Consider the following 24025-nt stretch of genomic DNA (forward strand, 5'->3'; position numbering starts at 1 on the left):
TAGTTTAATTATGAATCCACCCATTCCGTTCGGCGACCGGTCGCTGCCTGCTTTCCAATGCACATCTCGTCGTACCCGATCATCGTACTAACCGGGTGGGTGGCAAATGGTGCACCGGTGTGCAACAACAGTTTGCCGAAAGTGTAGCCATTCGATTAATTAAATCTGGTGGTCGAGCGATGAAACCACGTGGATGTAGATTAAAAATATAATTTATTACTCCGTGGTGGTTTGTTCTGCAATCAGCTGTACCCGGTGGTACGTACACCCTGGCTCGTCATTGCTCGGTAGCCATGTTGGTTGGGCGGAGTGTGAGTACGATAAAAACCCATTTGCCTTTTTTGCGGCGGTTTCCCGCAAAGCTGTGTGTAGAACTTTAAAGTAACGGAACCGGTGCCGCTTTTGTACTGCGCGCGGTGTAGGTTTTAATTTAATAAATTATGTCAACAAAACGGGTACAGTTCAATTAACTTTACTAAGAGCCATCAGAATGGACGATTTGTTCGAGTTAACCAAGGCGTGTACAATGGAATCGTTTGGTCTTTTCGTGTGCATTGTTCATGAAAATTAACATGGTTGTCCTAAACATGATGATGAAAAATAGCTCGGTAAACTGTAGGAAACTATAGAGCCTTTTCTCTTTTGAAGAATTTGTAAAGTTTTACAAACATCTTCAAACAATAAGCTAAGAATCTTTACTGTTACTTATTTCATTTTAAATTGAAAGTTTTCTGATCTTCTTCGTGTTTTTCAAATTTTTAAATTATTAATGTATCATCAATAAAACATCATAAATTTGTAGATTGATTTATCAATTCAGGAAACTAGTTCAAATAAATGCTTTTGTACAATTCTTGTACCCAGTATATAACTCTACAACATGCTTCGATGATTCCGTAAACTGTCATGCGAATGTTGTAAAGTAGTTCAAACATTGAACAGCTTCCAAATCATTAAGCTCTGATGGAACCGCAGTTGAGGGAACTTTTTACACGTTTTACGTTTACGCAACCAACAAGCAACCAACCGCAAAACATCATTAAAGTTCATGCAAGTCGTTCAAAATCTCATCGACGTCGATGGCTGTCAGTTTTCAATCCACCAAACCAGACCCATTCAAGCATGCGTGAGTTTCGCGGGAGTGTCATGCATGGAGAAAAGAATTCACTGCCATTTTTTCCCCCAACATTACACCATTCGTTCGACGCAACGATGAAAAGGGTGTGGGTTGTAAAAAAAAGGGCCACTCCTCTCTGAAGACACTCGTTGATCCTGAAAAGCATTCGCCCGCCAGCCGAGTCCTTCGTTCGTCGGTGGTGTGCAGTGGAAAGAAATTTTAAAATTGCAGACATCAACCACCCGTTCGGTAGCACATGTGCACGCCAACGGATTTTCGTCTGCACGCTCCGTTGAGTGGCAATTATTGGAAATCCCAGCGGTTCGATCGTCGGCGAGCAGCTCAATAAAAAGTATATAACCATTATCTGCGTCTGAAACAAATGCCTTTTCGACGGTTCGCGATATCTGGCATCGTTTGGTCGAACGGCATCAAACACCATCTTGGCTCGGTCTCGAGACGCGCTGATAGGAGTTAAATTTGATATTGATTCTACCACTAATCGATTTTGATTCACCCAACGTCTTGCGATTTCGCACTGGGGGGAAGATGGTTATTTGGCGCAGTTGAGCTACCCTTTGGGTGAAATACACAGACTGCATTTTTTTCAGTGTGGGATGTTGTCGAATTCTGGTAGCATTTTACAGTCCATCAGTTTCAGAGCGTTTTGTTTTTACGAAGCGATGCAAAAGAATTGTGCCAAACGTTTGTAATCCAAAGAAAAGTTTTACAAAAAACAAAAAAAAAAACGGTTATATCAACGACTTTTAATAGGTATAACTACAAACGGCATGACCTATTCTCTAAATTTTTCATTGAAAAGATATTCATAATTTAATCTCTAGGTTTGATAAATTTTGAAGAATAAAGAAAGCAATTGATAATAACTGATTACATGGCTTCTTCAAAAGGAAACTTTCCGTATCATCCACATCCAAATTACGCTTACCTAAAACGTAAATTATGACATGTCGTATTATTACTCTTTGCATATCCAAATGTATTTCTACCTTGAATTTCTATCATGCGTTCTAAAGTAGGACCAAAGTTGTAAGTAAAGTAGTCAAACCTTCATCGTTTTTCCTCGTTGGCATCGCTACAGGAATGTTTCCACGTAAAGCGGCGGCATGAGCTGGAACAGCCACACGGCACCTGACCTCACCCTTCAATTAATCCCAATAAAATTGCTGCCATAAAATCAATTCCTATCGCGTGAAAAAATGTAAGTGGGTGCTCGGCACGCAGAACACCTCCGTGTGGCATTGTAAAGGGAGCTTAAGCATGGAAATGTTTCTGGATGCTTGTACTATCCCTTCCAAAAGTAGCCGGTTGTGGTTAAGCCCGAACGAACGGAAGGCGGTGGGCGGCGATGGGAAAATAATGATAGAACGGGAAAAGGGTTAAGCGGGCAACTTCACCGCGTGTACAAAAATACAGCGCAACGAGTCCGAAAGTACTGCCGAACTTTGCCGTGTACAAATTGTTACCGGCACGACATAAAGCGATGTATGGAGGTACCCATCGTAAGGATGGGAGAACTCACGAACCGTGGGGACGTGGACCTCTTTTGCGGCCCGTTTTTTTTTTTTTTTGCAGGACTTTCCATTCCTTCCGATACAATGCGCTCTTGTTTCGCTGGACGAGTAGCACGTTTTCGAGGTCGGTTTTACCTGAGCGGTTGGATAGTTACGGGCGTTCAATGGTTTTTACCCGATTTTCCATCTTGCAGGAGGATTTTCGTCGATTCTCCGGCGATTCTTTTGCAACAAGGCCACAACTAAAACGCACGGAACCGTTGGGTTTGGGTTCGAAAATTATCGTTTTGGAATGCGATGTATTTGTGCTGCGGTTTACTCTTTCGAAGCGATTAAAAATCCACAATAAAACGTGCGGGATGTTTAAGTGTAGTAAGGTATGAAATGAGAATATAAAAGCAAAATTCGAAAAAGTTGCGCAAAAAGAGCTTCACTAAACATATCGATTTATAACATCTTGGAAGTTGATTAATTGTTCTTGTTTCGGCAACCTTGAAGGTCATTTGTTTTTGTAAATTATAAAATACAAGAGTAATTATAGCAAATTTGGTGGACAACACATATATTTTTACATACTTTTATCCATTAGACGGTCTTATAGATCCAGCAGTACATATTTTAGATCGAAACTTTAGATCGCTACGGTTGTTGAACGGTTAAATTCTTTCTCGTGTCACCAAAGAAGGGCAATTGCATTCCACGGTTGAAGCGTGCAAGTTCCTCTCCCCTACGTAAAAATGGCGCTGAAGAAGCGAACCGAGGTGCTTTCAGTGTGACAACGGTTTGCCACCCGTCTGTTATTCGATGGCTGGGAAAACCACGCTCATGGTAATGTAGCTCGCGAGCCACACCAGCTTTTCCCATGTACCAAGTGTAAGGGAACGGGTCCTTGTGAAACGAAGCGTGTTGTACATCAAGAAACCCCGATCGTAGGTGTGGGTAGGTGCTATTTATTTATATAAATAATTTACACTTATTTCCACATCCCATGCATTCGCAAACGCCATTACTGGCGTCGGTTTCCTTCCGTCGGCACTTCGGGCGCACTTCCGCACTCCCGAGCGGACGGTTTTGCGAGTCCTTGCACCGCAAGCGAGACGTGCGAGAAAATAGCGACGCGATGGAAAACCGCTGCCACCCACCCACTGCCGAGGCCCTTCCCGGGGCGGGCGGGCGGTATACTGCGTGTTCGACAACGACCGACCTTTCAGTGGCGAATGAATGATGGATGTCAGGGAAACCGTTTTGCAGTATCGATAACACATGTCCTTACGGATCTCGTTTCACTTTGGCTTGCGCTGCCATCGCCTGTGCCACCGACCGCAACAAAGCTTCCCTTTTCTTCCCTCCCCCTCTGATCCCCACCCATTTCATCTCCCTTCCGAAGCGGCTCCTTCCAATGCATCGGAATGGATTGCTTGTATCAGCAGATTCATTCCAAAACGCCACCCTCAGGCCCCCTACACACTTCCGGCTTTTGCATAACCGGATGCTGGAAGCTGGGGAATGTGATGAGAAATTTATTTTGGCTCGGATCAGGCGCACTGTTTTCCCGCTATATCCGTTTTTTCCCCCCCGGTTCAGCCCTCTCCACCTCCCGGCCTTGCTGACACTTTTATGTTGGCCTCCGGCCGCTCCGGCAGTAATCGATCGAATTTCGGAATTCATGCTGACAAAACGAAACGACATGCTCTTCGGTTTGCGATCGGTGGTGTACGGTAAAAGTGTGTGTATGTGTGCTTTGGGAAACGTTTTTGGGCATTATGAGTTGGAATTGTTTGGATGGAACCGGGGTCAGCCGGCGCGTCGGCCAGCCGGTGTCAGCCTTCCGGCAGATGAGGCGGCTGTGAAGGGCGGCCCGAATGTCCACATTGTGGTTCGATTTCGATGTACCACTCTAGTTGGTGCAATTTTGCTGACCTTCGCTACGTTGCGAAATGTAAAACATGGTTACCACGTATTACCATTCCTTCTACACGATTCCTCCGGAAGGGTGAAAGTTAATACAATTGGTTTCATTTTACCAAAATTTAGTAATCTACATCAGCCATGTCTTTTATTTATTGTAAAAAAGCATTGATTTAAAAGCAACATTTTTAACAAAAATCTGTTTAACATACCTTATTGTACAAAATAAACAAACTGTTCTCATTCTGCACAACTCATTAATGTATGCAAAGGGGCGAGCTTGAAGGTATTTTCTGCCGAACGCTTGTGGCACTTGCAAAGCAGTCGCACCGTAGAGCGGCCCTCGTAAATCAGCTTCCGATAAGTGTGGCCGACGTTTCACGTAAAACTCGAAATAAAACCCGATAACGAAGCTGTAGTACGATTTCAACGAGATTCGTTTTGTTTTACCAACGGGACAAACGGGCGCACAAATGTAACGCAAATGATGGGAAAGCGATAAATTTATGCTGAAATTATTCAATCCGCTGCCTTCGGTTGATTTTACGTGAGACTGCACCACAATGGCGGCTTGCGCGCCGAAACTGGCTGGGAGGTGAAATGAAAACACAAGCACACACAAATTTACATGAAGTGGGAAAAATGCAGCGCACCGAGGATGTGGACAGAATAAAGGCTCAGCTGTGTCGGAAACGAGCAAAAAAAAAGTGTATAAAATCCTTTGTAAACAGTTTCGGTAAAGCCTCGTGCCACGCTTGGTGAGCGATTGATAAAACCAATCTTTCATGGTGAATATATTTTATTATTATACCATCGGCTAAATTGAGCGCCTCCGCAAACTACTCCACGCACGTGGCAAGCGAACGAGGAACATGATAAAAAAAGCATCATCGCATCCCTCGATGGGAATAAGGACGAAGTAAAACGAAAGATGGATTGAGTTGGTCGACATGGAAAAAAACTTGTTCACGCAGACAGCCGTGGTAAGCCTCACTAGTAGTCGGAGTAGGCGTGTGGTCACAGGAGGCATATGTGACAGGAGTCTCCGGAGCTGTCACGTTTGACATGTGATTATCATGTCAATACCGACTCACCGGTGTGTATTACTCCGACAGTCATTTCCGTCCCGTCCCCTTCTTGTACCGAGTACATGCACCCAAAAAGTACCACAATTACTTTGTTTATCATCTAGCCCGTTTTCGTGCTTCCTCGGCCTCCTCCGCCCCACGGTCGTTACGCTTTTCGGAAAGCAATTTTTCGACAGCCTTTGTCGGGCGTATCCTGGCAATTTTCCTGCGCTGGCGGGAAGTGTGGCGGCAGGGTGGGATAGAATTTTCGATGGGATGGATTCCATCAACGCTATCGGGGAAATTTATTTGCACGAAATATGTAAATCTGTGACACTTTCGAGCCGCGTCGGACTCCCAGCCGAAAGGGGAGAAGGGGCCCCGGGCTAGCCTCCACCAGAGCGGTAGGGATTTGTCACAGGGGGAAAAACCTAGGGGGAAATTGCAACCGTTGCGGAGGAGGGGGGAGGGACGAAATCCGTGGATTGAGATATATGGGGCTCGTGAATGGGCACATTTTGTCACATAAATGTGCGATTCTTTTTCCCCCGCGAGCGAGCAATGGCTCGGCGTTACTAGCGTTACGGCGTCCGGTGCTTGAGCCGATTTTGCTGCTGATCCTTTGTGCATGCAATTTTTCGCAAGTGTGTGTGTGTGTGTGTGTGTGGTGTATGGCTGTCCAAAGGTACTATTTTTCATCCCTTCGCAACACGCTGCGAGTGGTCTTATCACGCTGTAAATCCGGGCACTTTAATACACGTTCCCAATGCTGCCGCATTTCTGGGGGGGGGAGGGTGCAATGCGGCGGGAGTTGCACTTAAATTATTGTTCACAGGATAGTCACAATATTCGCGTGCTATTTCGTGCACTACAGTACACCGAGCTTGCTTGGAAGTTTTGTTTTTCCTTTTTTTTATTACCGTTATCTGAGATGCCATTTTTCAGCATTATTGCATGAAGATAATATTTTCATATTATTAGCTTTCGCCTTCAAGTGGACTGTCCTTGTGGCGTTCAGGATGGTGCATTGCAACTGTCTCTCTCGCCGGTCGAGGAAACAAAAGTTCAAAGCGCATCGCTTACAAGTGAGAGAGATATCACGACTAATAGTACATCAAAAGGAATGTTCCTTGGTTATTTGAATTGGTTTCGTTAAAGCCATTGTATGATACATTGTAAGCTTACTGTCTCATCATGGAATTCGTATCAAGCTGGATGGTTTCGAGGGTTTCTTTTGGAATAAATAATATTTCCAGCACAGCTAGGAATTCTGTTGAGTATGACTTCGACATCTCGTGACCTTGTCTGTTTTGAGATAAAACGGAATGTTAATCAGCTTTCGCAATTTTCGTATAATGTGGCTGCGAATAAGCTGAGCTGAAAAGTATTTTGGAACTGTATGCAAAATGCATCAATTATTAATGCGAATATTCAAGCTTTTCAAACAATTGTTTTCGACAGGTTCGAAATACGTTTGCAAAATGGCTTGGTTAATGCTTTAACTTAGCACCTAAAATAATAATGTTACATTATTTTCGCTCAAGTAACCAAGCTACAACAACTCGATCCAAGTTTTACATTTGTCATATAACTGACGAAGAAATGGATAACCACACGTCGCAACCAGCGCAATGCCACGACCCGGTGCCAGTGAAGGAAACTAACCCTAATGGAGCCCGCCGAATTCCCTCGAGAATCTGCCATGATGGAAAATACATCTCCTCCGAGCGATGCCATCAAGGCACGTGCAACGCATGCATGGCCGGACCTCGAGACGGACCGAAACATGAGCTTTTCATTTTTTGTTTCATCGGCCATTTTCTTTCCGTGCCGTCGATGGGTTAACGGTCAACTAATGGGAAAGCAGGTTCCAGCTGGCATCGTCGGCGTCGAGAAACGGACGACGGGGTTTCGGGGTTTGCGTACGCTTCCGAAGCGAACCGAAACGTGACCACAAATGCTTTTAAATGGAACGTTCGATGCCCAAAAGCTGGGCCCGGTGTCTTTACTCGTTCGGTGAGGAGCGTTGGAAGCGAAAAAACGGGGTGGGATGACAGAGGAAGAAAGTTTTTCGGAAGCTTCGGATACCAAATATCCTACGGTCGGGGCGGCTACGGAGAAAACTGACGTCCTTCTTCTCAAACAGGCGTTGGAAGCAACCGGGTGGAAAGAATATCTGTGGGTAATACCAAAAGCCGACCGTTCGACGCAAAAGATCGAATGCTTCAACGACGCATGGGAAAAGCAAGAGAAAAGCATGAAAAAAAACATCACCATCACAACGATCGCAAGTGTAAGATCAAAGAAATGCTACCGAAAGAAATTAACGATTTTTCCACAGCGTGTCCAGTGTGCGTCCGGCCGAATGCCGAAACCGATAGGAAAACGAAACGTGAAGGAAAAAACTTAATCATTCCTCGGGGAATGCGTGTCATAAACCACTGAATCCAATCAAACGATTCACGATGCAGGACACGGAGCTCGCTGCTCGCCCATTCGGAAACCCGCAAGGACTCTGGTGACATTCTGCCGGTTGGGTGAATGTGTTATCACAAACCGACGCGGTGTGGTGCGGTTGGAGGGTTTTTATTTTCTTTCCCCCTGTCGGTTCATGTTCTTGCCTTCGTTCGGACACGCTCGCGTCTCGTACGTATGAACGGTTGTAAGAATGTTTGGGAAACGCTGAATGCGAGGAAAAAATTGCGTTCCGATTTTCCCCGCTTGTCTGCTGGTGTTTTCTCTTGTTTCCTCTTTCATTAGCCAACTCATCTGGCAGGTTGATGGATCAAATGGTGAATAGGATGGACAATTCTCTGGACCAACACTGACGCTAGACAGTGGAAGATTGACGGATTTACGAGATGTTTGATAATTTAGAACAAAATTTTGTTGTTTTTACTTGAATTTCTAGTAAAACCAGTTCAAACTATGAATAAATTACATGTTTGTAGTAAGTATTTCCTTTTTCTCTTCAATTTCAACAAACATCAAAGCCTCCAATGTGCCTGTTTAGTAAGGGTAGTATTTCTTAGAAACATTTTCCAACTACATTTCGACTGGATGTCATTTAAACTGTAGCTTTTTGTAGGAAAATGGAAGACTGTGCGTTTCCGGTTCTATCTCCGTTACGTCCTCCAGACCGTTACAGAACGGGTCAGCTTGATTGTAGACAGCATAGGCTATGTTGAGATGTCATCCATGCCACGGTCAGGCCAGCGTCAGGATCGATAATCACGTTGTCAAAGTCCGCAACACCGCAATGCCTGCCGAACCGGAAGAGGCCCTTCCGATGGGTGGCCCGGTATCGCATCGAATACTTTTAATTCCAATATTAGAAGGATAGATGAAAACCAATTTATTTCCAATTTACTTCCCAACCACACCGGATCGACGGTGGTGATGACGACGGACCCGATCCGCTGCCCTTAGCTGAACGTTTGTGCTTTCCACCCGCAAGCCGATGTTGCTGGACATCAGCTTTCCGGTACCTTTTGGATCCTCGGTAGGTCGTACTATTACATTTCGGTCTCGTTCTGCCTTGCGACTTGGTCGTCGTTCTCAACGTTAGCCGTATTTCTATTTTTGGTTCATTGACCGCGATTGACATATCAAACTGCGTTACTGTAGGCATATACAGTAGTTAACATTAGATTTGGCACAATCGATATACAGTGTTTGTAGAATAATTAATAAATAGATAATTTAAATTGAAAGAGTTCTCTTTGCACAGTGAGTATTAATACAAAAGAAAACTCAACAATAAGAATCACTTTTCTAGAATAAGTTCTAATAAAAAAAAGATCAGCCATCCGATAAAACTGTACCGTTCACAGTAGCTTCCGGATTAAACACAACCATTCGAGCACACGCACAAGAACAAGACTGAGGCACGCATCGGACGGCAACTCCCCGTGAAAGCCACGTGTAAACAGTTCCATTTTACGAAGCAGAGCTGCGGTTAGCGTATTCGATTATTGTTATTATGAAAATGATTGCCGCTGACACGGCCAGAGATTATGTTTTCCGGTGATACGTGATTCGGAAAAGGGACGAAAATGGACCTTCTTCGCGCCCGGGGGATGGACGCACACGTGGTGGGCTGAAGGGCTCCGAAGGGCGCAGGATTCCTTGTTCAAGCACTGGCCGTTTTTCCAGTGTCTCCTGCCACGCAGTGTTGCGTCGAGAGTGGGAATGGTAGACATTTCGCACCTAGAAAGCCCATTACACTTAGAACCACTTATGGTACATTATCACCACTTACGAGAAGTGATGGTTTTTCGTAACGTGGGAAAAGAAATAAAAAAGTTGGACACTTAATTTGACAATATGGACACGAAAATTGAGACAATGAGCTTTTGTGCTGCGCGCGGAGGAAGATGTGTTTATGCATTTCTTGGGTTCTTACTTTTCTTTTCTTTTCCTACAATATAAGTGAAGTTGATCTTTCCGTCCACCTTAAAGAACTTTAAGTTATTCAATCCAATCTGAATCAGTTTACCTTAAGTTCGTAATCTTTTCGGTTTTCATTGTTGAGTAGAAAAATCGCATTCAATTCTTTGTTTTGAAGAAATGAAACAAATCGAATCCTTTCGTGCAATTGGCGCACTCTGGTCTGCTACCTACCGGAGCCAGATGTGTCCAAAACTCGTCCGTAAAATCAAATTACTGTCAGCAGTACCGTACGACGATGGCGATGTTAACGTTGTTTGATTGGCGTTGGGTGATAAATTTCGACGAGGATTCACAGCAATCCGACAATCGGCATTAAACGTTATCCTTGGGAACGCACCTGGGAGTGCACAGTAGTTCAAACGTCCGTTGTTTTCGGCTATGGTGGTCACATGGTGGTGCAAAAATAGAGTTTAAGTTATTTAAGAAATGCTTAATAATTTGGTCACGTTAAGAAGAAGGCGTTATTCTGTGATAGGAAGTATTTTTTCTATTTAAAAATTAACTTCTTTGATGAGCTTTTCCGTTTGCTTCTACCCTGGTAAAATCTATTTAATGTTTCATTAACACTCCAAAGAACTCGGCGTCAATTTACTGAAGCAGCCGGTTGAGAGGACTTTGATTTGAGTACCGAGTATAATAAGTGCTGAACCAAATGAAACGAGGCCTGACCCAATGTGCACACGTGCTGTATTTAGAACAGCAGCTGTCGGTGCTTGTGACGCTGAAGAACACATGTGGAAAAACCCCTCCGCATTAGCTGCAGCCGGGTCCGGATGGATCATTAATTTCAATCGCCAAATCCGGCATCCGGCCGGGGAGCGGGGGACACATTCGGGCGGCAGGAACGCGGCATCCCGAGCGCACGGGATGGGTTTCGATGAGTGATGAGATTGTGATTGGCAGGCTAATTAAATTATTTACCGAGCAATCCGGTGACGGCTGCTTCGGACTCCGACGTTCGCTTGGCACGGGGACGTGGTGTGACCTGGACTTTGCTCACACCTCTGTGGTACCTGTGCCGAGGCTAGCCGGGTTGGAGATGTATGCCGTACGGAGGCTTAAGCCGATGACGAATTTCTGTCCATGGAACGAACGGTGCCATTGCCGAAAACGGAGGCGATTCGATGATGTTGATTGAACGGTGATAAATCGGTGAGTGCTGCCGATTTAATAAATCTTCAAATCAGGACACCAGGCCAGAACAACTAGCAGGAAGGTGGAGTAAGATCGCCCAAAGCTCCACCATCGGTTGGAATTTTAGGATGCTGTTGGAATTTCGGTCCGGCAGCAATGTCGACCGTTTGCATGCGTGTATCGAAGGGAAAGGTCGTGCGAAGTCGAATTCCGTACTGGACTGCCGTGGCCCAAGGGATCCTCCGGAAGGACAAGAAAACCCTGCCAAACCAACCAACCGTCGACGCCCGGGAAATGATTAATCGATGGAATGGTTAAGGGTTAGGTTCATAAATACCGTACCGCACGTCAGTGGCCGACAAATTCCGATCGGTGCGGTTTCGCCAATGGGCAAAACTCCACCAAGGAGCAGGGGCTGCGACAGAAACCGACCGTACTCATCAGTGGTTCGGGACCGGCCAATATCTTCATCATATTTACTGCCAATCCGCCTTGTGGCTCCGGAGCCACGCCGGCCGCGCGTTGATAACGTCCTAACGGAAGTCGACGCGTTCCGGGGCCCGGAACGCGATGATAAATGACATTCAACGCTTCGGGCAAGGCGTCCTCCCACCTGATCCTCTTCGCCCACTACTTTGGCCTAAAATCTCTAACGCCCCCGAACAGCCTACGCCATTCCGAGCTGATGCTCTTCCGTTTGATCATCGGCAAAAGAAAATATAAATAAATAAAACCATCCGAACTATTTATCAACCTTGCAAGAGGCTGCGATTTTGCCCGGCGAGTGATTGGAATGGAGTTTTTTCATCTTATTTTTTCCACCCTATCCCAATTGGGCTGTTTTTTGCTAGGGTACGGAATTGATTTTTCACACTGTTTACGGATTTTCCTCCGAACCTTCTAAGAGCCGGCCGCAACGCACATCATTTGTCTCTCGGTAAAAGGTAAATATCTTTATCTTATCGCGCGGCACACTAGTCACGTAGAGTGAAGAGATAATTATGTCGAAGGTTTTTCTTTTTTGTGAAATGGATGATTTTATGGCCTACAGCAAGGACTTGCATTTGCTGTAAAAACGCTAATATTTTAGCTTGTTTCGAAAGAAAACTGAAGAAGATTAATTTTGTTTCTGGGTTCGAAAGAGAGTAGGATTTTACTATTTGTTGAGATGTTTTTTTGAAAATTTTTTCTCAGATAGCAGTACCGATAAAATTGATGCGTAGGTTTCTGAGGTCCACCTGCAGGTCTAGAAACCTACAGGATTTATCTATCTTTTATTGGTTCTATCTATTTTCAAGAATCCAAAACATTTTGTATGAAATGGTAATGTTAAAAATGAAGAAAAAAATTGCAAAATTAAATAAGAATGATCATTTAACGATTGGAAAACTCATATTTTCCTACTCTCCGTTATGTGTGATCATACGCATTTTTTTTATTGTTCCTTGCAGACGCAAAACGGATAGCTTCTCGAGCATACTTCACTTGCCTCAGTGGGTCATAAAGTCTAACTCTACCGCTCCGATCAGGATTTATGATGCATAAATGGACCGAATGAAACTATTTCCGAACTGAAATAAATCCATTTCCTTCCGACACCTTGACGAACGTACGGGTCATGAAACTATCGCAAAACGAAGGGAAGCTGGCGGGGGTGAGGTTGAGAAAAATCCATACACCGTAGGATAAAGTTTCATAATGAAACAGTTTTCAATTTCATCTTGCAGGGTGCGCTTTGTTGGAATGGTCCCGTCGCCCGGTTGGAACCTGCAACTTGCTTTCAGCAGCGGAAATAACTCTCTCTGCTGCTCATTGCACTTCGACCCCGTTTCCGGGCGGTCTCGCCAGGGGTTTCGCAAGGTGACGAAAAGTAACGGAAACGCTCCGTTTAGCATACACGTACGGGTGCGTACCACTGCGATGGATGTGAGGTTACCTTTTTTGGGAGAGGGGGTTAAAGTTTTGCATAAACTGAACTATAACTTTTCAAGCACAACGTCAGCCGCTTTATTCCACAGTCGGTATACCTTAGCTTTCGCTTTTCGCCCTCGTAAGACCTCCCGGTTTTTCCGTGAGCCAACGACGGAACGAGGAGACGTCTAGGGTTTTCCTAGCCATGTCTTTAAGTGTGCTCCCGGTCCGGGGCCGCCGTGCCATGTGTGCTTTGCTTTGAAGAAGTTTTGTTTGCTGCACTTATCCTCTTATTTAAAATCCCTTCCATTGAGGAAGGGGGGCCTGTTCCTTCCGGGAGGAAAACTGTGCCGGTTTGTATTGCGGACAGGGAAAGCCACCGACGGCGGCGCTTTCGACCCGAAACTACCACCCGACTGGATCTAAGAGGGACGTTATCAACTGTTTGCATACAGGGAAAACTTGCACCGTACCCAGTTGTGTGCAAGCGCGTTCCCGATCCTTTCACGGAGGGTGGGAGAAAATTGAGGAATCATAAATACCGGTAAAATGTTCGTTTGGTTAGCGTCGAGCTGGCCGGGCTGGAAGCTTTTCAAGAAAAGCCAAAAAGTCAGTCGCATGAGTTTGGGATTTAGTTTTAAAATACTGTGCTGTTCCGGTAGCCTCCTGCATGTGAGGGATGCTTAAGATAAACATAACCACATACATTGGGTATTGTACGGAACGCGCACCTGGTAAGCGAATGCGTCACGAAAAAACAAGATTTTACCCCTTTGTCTTACTCGTTCCATAAATTTCTACACACAACCGCTTGGAAAATCAGAAAAACCCGCCGTCCTCCTCCTCGCCATCGTTCCGACCTTCAAAAACAAGGCCACCATAATGAGTTTACCCAGCGAGAAGTTTGTACCGCTCGCCAACCGTCGCTCTCGTGCGGGCAGAAGGCGGAAGATTAAACATGTATAACTGTAGCTGTTCGTTCGTAGTGAAATCTGCTAGCGTGTAAGAAAGAACTGCCATGGATGTGTTAACATTGGGTAATGGTTTGGTAAAAGGTATAATTTTAATTGCCAACCAAGGTGTCGGCGTTTGCCGAAATGACGTTGTTCTTCGGTAATGTTTAGGGTTTGGTGTGGCGCGTTATAATTGAGTGCCGAATGGAACGGTACGGTTCAGCCTTCCAGCTGCTCGAACTTTAACAGCAAAATGAACAATGTTACATAAATTATTGAGTGCTATTTTTGTTGCATTTGATTTTCTCATAGTTTAATGCAAAACATCCGTGAAAATAAAAACTTTGCAATAGTAATAGTTTGAAAATTTACAATATGGTTGCAAAGCCTTGCCAATATGAGAGATATCTTTTCGCAAAGATGTGCAATCTGTGGTTCCATTTATAATTACTTTTAAATTGTTTTTAATCAACTTTGGTGCATAAGAATAAAACATTAATGTGTGTTAAAACAACAACAGTTGAAAAAACACTGTATTTTTATATCTTCACCAAGTTCTTGTAGTAGTTACTTCAAAACAGTTCGTTATCACTAGGTGTCGGTTTGAAACAGTCATCTAGGAACCTGCACGATTAATCGAGACTGTCCAGACCGAAAAACGATTATAACGCTCGAAATGATGAACGTAACGTAAACATTGCGAAGACAATCACAACAGATTAACCATTTCATGTAGTCTATGCATTACGGGACTTATATGAACAAAAACCAATAAAATTATTCATAAAATTTACGTTGTTAAAATACACTTTGAATAAAGAAGACAATGCATTACAAGTAAACGTGGGTTAAACATGTTTATTGATTTATTTGCAAGAGAAAATCGAATTAGATACAAGGTTGCCATGTTGCATCTTTCTACACTTGAAGTTCACTTCAATTCCGATGAAAGAGGTTTAATTGAAGTTCACTAACGGTCGCAAGTATTCGATCTGAAAGTACTCCTTCTTATACTTAAAAAGAAAAAGGAAACTTTTCGCTGAATATGTAATTCGGAAATTTAGTACTAGAAATTATTTTTATAACAAATAACTAACAATAATAAACTAAAAATCAATTTCCTTTGCTGTCTGAATTTATTTGAATGGATCCCAAGAGGATCCTCGTTGGCCAGAAAATTCCCACAGAGTTTGAAGTAGAATTTGAAATACCATGAGACAGCCATACTCTCAATCGTTCCAGTGCAGTGATGTGATTCGAATCGTCAAAGGAAAAGCGTCCACACGCCAGCCTATAAAAGCCCCCAGGTCCTTTTTGTGGGCCACAATGAATGTTATTATTATTCATTATTAAGTTGGATGGATTGAAAATTATTATTTACTCCCTTCTAGTGCCTCTGGCGGGTGAGTTAGCTATGGTCGGAATCGTCAACGAGCGCACGCAATTGCTCTGGTCACGGCTCACCTGTGCGGCGCACCAGTTTTTGCAAATGACAATCACTTCTGATTCCCAGCGGACGAGGACAACACTCGTATGACGGTATGCTACCACCGATCTGTTGTGTAGGCTGTTTGGGAGTTTGAGATTCTATTTGCCGGTTTTTCCCAGACCCGGAAGCGTCCGCCCAGCGACGTCGATGGACCTTATGTAAAACGGCACCTGCACTTCCAGGCACCTGCGGCTCCGAAGCTCAAAGTGGTGCTGGTGCTGCTGTTTGTCGTTTGATTCCATGTGGCCACAAGCCCGACAAAATGAAGCATCCTACAGGGAGCATCATGCCGGCACCTTGAACTGCTACCAACTGTCCCATCGTGCGTATCGTCCGAAGGCACGTCGACAAAGCACCGAATGGATCTTGCCTTAAGCCGGCACTCGGGTAAGCCAAGAAACAGCCGATCCCGTACGGCTGAGGTTGAGTTCTGCGTTTCCGGCTGTGTAAGTCTTGCATACTAATGAATCAATTAAACTTCTGTCATTATCAGTGTAAAATGTGCGCTCTTCCGTCGGTGCCGGCAGGTCGGGTTTTCGGTTGGCCCAAGCGTTCGTCTGGAAATTATGTGCGGAGATCTTCCCTGGCGGAGGGAGAAAATCGGACGACGATTTGTAGCACACCGCCCCATGCTCCACGCCGTGCCGGTTCCCGAAGGAGTGGAATTCTTGGTCTAATTGAGGTTAGGAGTTGCTCCTCGAGCTGACTTGCTCGTGGGAGGGAACGTCTTCTGTCTTCGGGGCTGTCGTTGTGAAGTTACTGCCAATAATTGCATTAGGCGAATGGACTCTGGTGCGCCGGTGAAGAGTTTGGGCTGCACTGTCTTAAAATTGAATCCGAACTACTTCCAGTCAGTAACGGTCACTGGAATTGCGGTCGTTTCTATGGTGCTTGGCTTCATATCGCTACGCCAAGGTTGACTGAACTTTGTGGACAATGGCCAATCTACGCGGATGAGATTGCCAAACGGGAATTCTATTCGGTACGGTGAAATTTTCCGAGGAAACATAAATAAATTCCTGGGACGGGAATTCCACAGTTAAAACTGTGACCCACTCTATGTAGGATTTAATTTTAGCCAAAACATTCAGTGATAGACTAATTGAATATGGTTGCTACAGAATGGAATGTTAGCTGGCTGTTTTTTGTTTTGTAAAGTATGAAAAATTTTCATAAAAAAATATGAATTTATTTTTCAAAAACCAACCGGATGATAACGAAACCAAGAGTTTTCATAATTAACAAATTTCAGTCAACAACTCACAATTAATTAACACATTTGTCTGATATGTGGTAGGTATGCAGTAGATAAATTATGTGTTTTTTAAATTACTTAGAAAAAAAAACTCACAACCAACATTTAATGCTGCATAACCAATATAGGTAAGTGTAAATCGAGAGGTGTGAGCCAATTTAATTTCAATCACCGGGCAATCGATGGGTGGAAACAATCCGTAAGGAAGGGCTGAATTACTGCACCCTTCTGCCACCAAATCGCGTATTGGAAGGGAAAAAACTTTTCTAATTATAGCCTTGCCCATCGGATAACCCCAAGTGGCTCGATTGATGTTGGCAGTTTATCCGCACACTGTAAATCGTTTCCGGTTTGGCTTGAGGTTTTTCATTTCGGTTTGTAAAACGTGTCCATCCAAGGTGAAGTTGGTTGAGGTTTAGTATGTTTCACCAATCAAATTATCGTCTTTTTGATAAAATTAGTTTGCTAAAAAACGAATATTCTGTTTGATGGGAGCATTGAGCGGATTAAAGGACTTGTACATTTTGATTTTCGTAGTTAGCTTCATAAACTTATTAATCTTGTTCAAATAAACACTTACCTCCAACAACCCGGCAAGTGAGCACGATATCGTCACCTTCCTCCTTTGGTCCTAGTTTGGAGCTGTTCAGCTGTTGACCCCATTGGCTGAGCACTACCGGATGCTCAGGAAGTACTGTGGAAGAGGTATAGAATTATTAACCAGTTTACTTGATTGTCGTTTAATGCTCTCTTCATACATTTCTCCAAAATATAGGTAATGAAAAATCGTCTGTCAATGTCTTAAAAGAATATTTTGTGGCATTTATTTCATATAACATTATATTTTTCTTTATATAGACAGAATCAAAGAAGAAAGTTTCCATAAAATGAGTGTTCTTGATCTATAATTACAATAATGATGTCATTGCGTCATTTAAATACAGCTTGACTAGTGAAGGCCGCTAAATACCTTCGAATTCATTCGTCTGCAATACTTTAAATACCTAGGTTGGGTAACTAGTGTGCGAACAAACGATTTAAACGGTTTGTTGTTACACCGATTTTGTGGTTTTTAAATACTAAACAAATGTCTAAACTTCCCGCATAGTAAATCACCCATATAACGCTTGTTTTCGCATCCATTCCAACCGGCTGGCAGTTTAGAGTAAATAAATAAAACCTTCTCGTTGGAGAGTCCATCTGAGCGAATCGCGTATGGCGCAGTAACAGTTTATTTTATGCATTACAGGAAACTATCTCCAAACTCACGCAAAAAGGCAAGTTGTTGTTCGCGGGTGCACTGTGGGAAGTAATCCGCCCGGTGTAATGTTGATGGGAAAATAAAATCTCAGTCGATCTCGCCGTTGGAAACGATGAAGTTCGTACGCCAAAGCAGGCTTGGCTCGTACCGAACGCTACCTCCGAGTCAGGGGAAAGTGAGGGCACACAAAAAAAGGCTCACTCCCATACGCTACCTTCGGCAGGATGCGGCATTGGCAGTGCAATTGGCTTTAGTTATCCGGCCCAGTGCCCACAACACCACCACGTTTCGCTCCCCCCCCCCCCCCCTCTTTCCCAAAGTTCACCACCATTCCCAAATGGCACAAAACTTTTATGTCGGGATTTTATTGCAGTTGCCGAGCCTGCGCTCCCGATGAAGAGTATCGAGCGTTACAGCGGAAAACACTAGTACCGGTGGCATGTAATTGAATTTCCGAAACCTAAATTAATGGGAAAAGTTTTGCCCGTGCCGCCAGGTGATTTATCCCGGGAAACACGTACCTCTCCACCCCAAACGGGCGTTGTCCACCGGTAGCAAGATGCACAAGAAGGTCGGCACTGCGCACCGAGATTCTTTCGGGGGATCTGATTTCCGAGTAGTTTACCGGTGAGCAGAAGAAGAAAAAAACAACAGGAAACTACTTCCCCTCTCCGTTTATGCATTCACTAAGAAAAGATCCTCGGAGGACATCAGTCATGTTGGATTTCCACACCGGATTATCGCAACTAACTGACAAAATAGAGCAGTTGGCAAATAAATCCCCTACTCGGTCGGTTTTCATCTTAACTTCCTCGGAGAGGCGGGAGGGGTGCTTTAGATGAGCTTTGCACATAAATCATGTCGCTTTTTCGTCACCCCCCACCCGTGGATGACGGAGACGTGTTTGCGCATATGACCGGGGCTCGAATTCAATTTCTCAATTTGGCCACACAAATTGATTCGATAACTTCTGTTCAAACAGTTCATTCAAACGTTGGTTTCGGCTTTGGTTCGGCTGCAATGTTTGCAGCCGGCCATAGATTGCATCAACGCTGGATTATCTCCCGGTCCGGCGCCGTGCGGATTGGTCAGAAGGAGCCGGTGTCTCTAAACGAGATAAGCCACTGTTCCAACACGGGTTGCACTTTGGAGATGCGAAAACTGGCCTGGACTGCAAGGGGCGAGGCAAATCATCTGCTATCGTACCAACTCCCGGCATCCAGCAGGCATCCGGGTAGTCCGGTCCCATTGAAAAAGCGAACCAATTTAAGCTCATTGAAAGTGTCACCAACAGATATGAGAGGGGAGGGAGGGAGGGAGAAAAAAACTGAATCGTTCAGAGTTCGAGAGATGGTTCGCATGAGCAAAGGTGCGGTGGAATTTTAAATCAATAAACAAAACGAAGATGCAAGCGACTATTTGTTCGGCTGCTTGTTTGCCCATTCATTATCATATCTCCTGTAAATCTCTATATTCGATTCGATCGTGCCTCTCGAAGTGTATTGCATGGTACTCCGTTGCACTGTGGGAGTTTTTCACTAAGTTTCAAGGATAATATGACAGTCCCTGGGGCACTCTGATGTACTATATTGTATTTTCAGCATTTTTGTGCTTAAAAGTTTATTATAAGGCAAGTGATTGTGTTGTCACCAGAAGTAAATTGATTAATTTTAGAATTTCCCAGACTAACTGGTGCTATCAGTAATAACAAGAAATGTTTTATATTATCTATTCAATCAGTGTCAATTGCTGTAAAAAATTGATGTCAATGTTTACGTTTCGATAAGAAAAATGTTCTAGGAGTTTATCAAAGTAAAAAAAGAATGCTCCAGTTGTTGGGAATGTTACCGAACTTAAGCATCCTTTCGATTCCGAAAATTCATTTTGTCCACCTAATCTGACCACCTTGCACACGGTGCCCCCGTCGGTGGTGGTCACATAAACGAATCACCACCGGAGACCATCCCGAGGCACAAAGGACATTTTGATTTCGTCCCCCAGCGAAGAATATGCTCCGGCGCAATATATATGGCTCGTTGGCAAGTGGATGGATTTGCATAACCGATGCAAGTCGAAGAAGCGAAACCCAGGATCGAACTATTTGTGTGTACAAGCGAAGGAACAAGTTTATTGGCTGGGATCGTGTTTACTCCACTCCGTCCGGAGGTTGGTTGCGAGGAGTCAAATATCGGATAGGATATTGTGTATCTGCAGCCCGGAACCGCTGGTCTCTCCCACCGCCTTGTGGGAGGTTGCTTCAAGGAAAGCGCCAGCAGCTGCCGTTGAAGGGTGTGATCCAGTACGCTCCGGTGGATATGGATTTCCCCTTGTGTAGCGTGTAGCAAACTATCATCCGGTCGGAATGCCACAGCACCGACATCGGCGAATTGATTCCTTGTCCTTTTTTTTGCTGAACCTCAGTCCATCCGCTTCCCGGATGCTTCCTTTTTTTGTGTTGTAAATAGTTCGCCACGATTTGGGGTACGATGGGCAAATTCTCCTTCGGGGTACCTTTTCCGCACACGAATTCCGGGACGCGAACGAAATAAGTTTCGAGCTTCGAGCTCGATTGAATCTTGTACGTGGACGAACTTTCCCCGAATGGGGAATTGAAACTAGATCATACGTCGTTGACTCAATTGCTGTTAAACCATATGACGTCTGGTTTCGGGAGAAGAAAATGGCTCTTTTGTGCGATTGATGAAGAACAAGTTGGGTTGTATTTTCGACCAAATAATGTTCGTTTAAAATATTGTTTTTACCGCAAAACATTTTATTTTAAAATTGAAAGGTTTTTAAATCTATTTGCCACTTTTTTAGCTCCATTGGTAATTTAAGTCAGATGCAAAAAGGTTCGTTCTAAAAGTTTATTCCTTGAATATACTTCTAGGAATTTACCCGTAATTGCTCTGATCCGTAGCGCGCGCTGCCGGATCGAATATGTTTCCGACGATTACCTCCACGTGAACTGAAAATAAGCTTTATTGACAGCATTCAAAACCTGATGGCTAATACACGTTCACCCGGCATTGATCGATCGTAGCCGAAACCGCAATGGGGTCACTAATCCGACCCCACCACCTCGGGCTACTGGGTATATTGGGTTTCCTCTTTTTTTAAAATAAAAACAACATCCTGCCGTACATTCTGCCACCGGTAAGCGCACAAACAAAAACCCGGTACAAAGCACACAAACACTAACGGCCAGCAGCCTCCATCGGATCGCAGAATTTAGCAGCGCTTTGCATGTGCCACTGCTCGTCGGCACTGGATCGTTGGCAGAACATCGTTTTTCAACTAACGCTCGCTGCATTTTCCAGCGCAGCATCGGTGCGAGTTAAAAGATGCTGCTGTTTGCTTTAAAAATTTATTCTCCCGTCACAACACGGCCCAGCACCGAACGGCTTCAACGCTCGCCGGTATGCAGGAACGCCAGCAGCAGCCATCGCCTCTCTTACGTCCGTGTCCGGGCAGAGCTTTACCCGGGGCTCGATGTCGGAACGGGTGTCGGTGCGGTTGCCGATATGTTTAGTCCCAGGTATTAGATGGTGCTTTCTCGGGTGGCATGAATTTTGCATACGACAAGCAAAACTGCATCGATTGAGTCCAGGGGGAAAGTTGGGAGATTTGTGTTGGCCAATTCTTGCTTAATACTTGTGGTAGCAGAGTAAGCTTATTTTGCATCCAACAGGTTTAAGTTTCACTTATTTTACAGTATGCACAACCAAAGGAACCTAAAAAGCTCTAAAACACATTGTAGTGTTGCAAGAAAAGAAGAAAAAATCTTCAACCAATTCAATATCATTTGTTTGCAGCCCAGAGGTGTGAGTTTAACTTGTTTTACGGAAAGAACGAATAGGAAAAAGATAAAAGACTTTAAACTATATTACATTTTTGCAGCGTATAACAAAATCTCCTTCCGTTTAACACATATACAGAAGAGAGATAGATAAATAATACATGAATGTATATGAAAATTCCCTGATTATGCTTGAGGTGTGGCGCAATAATTTAATATCATAACAAATTAAGAAGCTGCACGCAATTTGATACATGATGAAAAAAAGAATACATATGGGTTGAATGACGCAAATTTCCTTCAATAATATTCCTTGAAAGATATTTATGTAAATATTTAATTAAAGTATATTTATTTTTTTAATACAATCACACTGTTATAATGTCTTCAAGAAAGATATTGAATCGTCTTACAATATCCTGGCAACATAAACTCTTTTGAAGATCTTAAAGCTGAGTTTAGAGATGATAGAGGTAAAAAGTTCATTGATTATGTATCTTTACAGATGGCATAAAAATCGTCAATCTTTGGAATGTCCCTGTTTTGCAATTCAAAACATCTAATTTAAGTGGTATTAAGTAATACAGTTTGCATGTGTATGTGTTAACTTATGTTTTTCTTGTTTTTTTTTTCAGTTGACCTATTGTGTTTAAAAAATTTTCTAGTAAAATTCTTAGCGAACTTTTTTTAATTGAAACTATTTTGATGTTTTATGATTACTTCACAGTTGATCTTCGATTTGCATTTTCTGTATAGAATGGAACGATTCATGAGAGAAATAAAACCGGTTCGATTCTTTCGGATGCTTGAACAGGAACTGAAACAGTTGGCCGCTTCTTCAAGCCTGCTTAAATATCATGCAATCTTGGTGGAGATCGGTTTGGTCGAACTCCGGCACCAAAGTCATAATCATGGCGAAGGCCAACATCCACCGGTTCCAAAACGGGTTTGCGATTGTTGCCGATAGCAGCCGGGAAGCACCGGGCCTCACCACCATTATCACGGCGTTATGCTGCGGGCTCGCCGAACAGCTGAGAGTACGACTGAAATCAAGTTTTTTAATCCACACTTGTGCGCTGGCCGTTCCATTCCGGTTCCCTTGGAAAGAAGACGATGCTGTTTCGATTTCAAATGGTAACGGGGCGGTTGGTTCGGTGTCGTGAATGTGTTGTTGTGTTGTATTGCTCTTCCGCTGTTTATTTTCATTTTTGTATGCCCTCGGGCAGGAGGTTGTCTACGGTCAGACGCATTTCACGTCGCAGTGTAAAAAGGTTCGTTGCTTAGAACAGTCCCTCTTACATCGTGGTCATCGAAGCTTCGTCAAACCGGTCACTCCCATAGTTGGCCGGCACGGGTGTCGTTCAACGAACTCCGCGGAGTTTGTTGTTAGTCAAAGAAAGTGACTGGTTGTGGCGCGACCTAAACCTACGAAAGTGGAGCAATAAGACTCACCAGCCTAGCGATGGCAAAAGCGGTGGTGAAAGCATCCAGTGATGACGATCGCTCCATACCCCTGCGGGTGGGTGACATGTTTCGCAAAGTGCGACATTATATCACGATCGAGCCGGTGATCGTTTTCTACATCTTTGGCGTCGTCTGTGGGACCGCGTTTAAGGTGTTTGAGTACGAAAAGGTACGTGGGCGGTCGATCGGCGTGGAACCACTGACCCGAAAAAATTCGCTAAACCTGTCCGTCGTCCACCAATGTAGGCCTGTGCCGCGAAGCTCGGTTATGATCTGCAAGTTTGTGAGTATTTTGCCCAGCTAGAAGATGACGACATTTGCGCCGAGCCGGATGATTCCAACCGGACCCTGCCGGGGGTCGAAAACTTCACCGAGTTTCGAAGTTTGGTGTGCGGCGCGCAACAGGAGTCTACTGATGCGGTGGTGTTCTTGAACTCGTACCGGAGCATCTTCGGTACGGCTTGATGAGTGCTTAATGCTGGTGATTTATGATCTAATGATTGATGAGCCTCTTTTGTGCGTTTCTTTACCCACTTGTTTGCTCAACAGTCGGTATCGTGCAGGCAGTGGTGCTTCTCTTCGCGGGCAGTTGGAGTGATCGTGTTGGGCTACGGAAACCATGCATACTGGTGCCGATCGCGGCCGACATAGTGGCATTTATCGGTAAGCCATCGCGTGTG

At 44.2% G+C, this 24025-nt stretch overlaps 1 protein-coding gene across 1 annotated transcript in view; it reads right to left on the reverse strand.

Moving 5' to 3' along the window:
- The window catches only part of LOC131262322 (CD166 antigen-like), a 147808-nt gene that overhangs the window by 26190 nt on the left and 97593 nt on the right, over positions 1-24025 (reverse strand). The window contains exon 5 of the mRNA XM_058264299.1: positions 17402-17515. Coding sequence (XP_058120282.1) covers positions 17402-17515 — 114 coding nt within the window. The remainder of the gene's footprint in view (positions 1-17401; positions 17516-24025) is intronic.

This window comes from Anopheles coustani, chromosome 2 (genome assembly GCF_943734705.1).
Source record: "Anopheles coustani chromosome 2, idAnoCousDA_361_x.2, whole genome shotgun sequence".
Lineage (NCBI taxonomy): Eukaryota > Metazoa > Arthropoda > Insecta > Diptera > Culicidae > Anopheles > Anopheles coustani.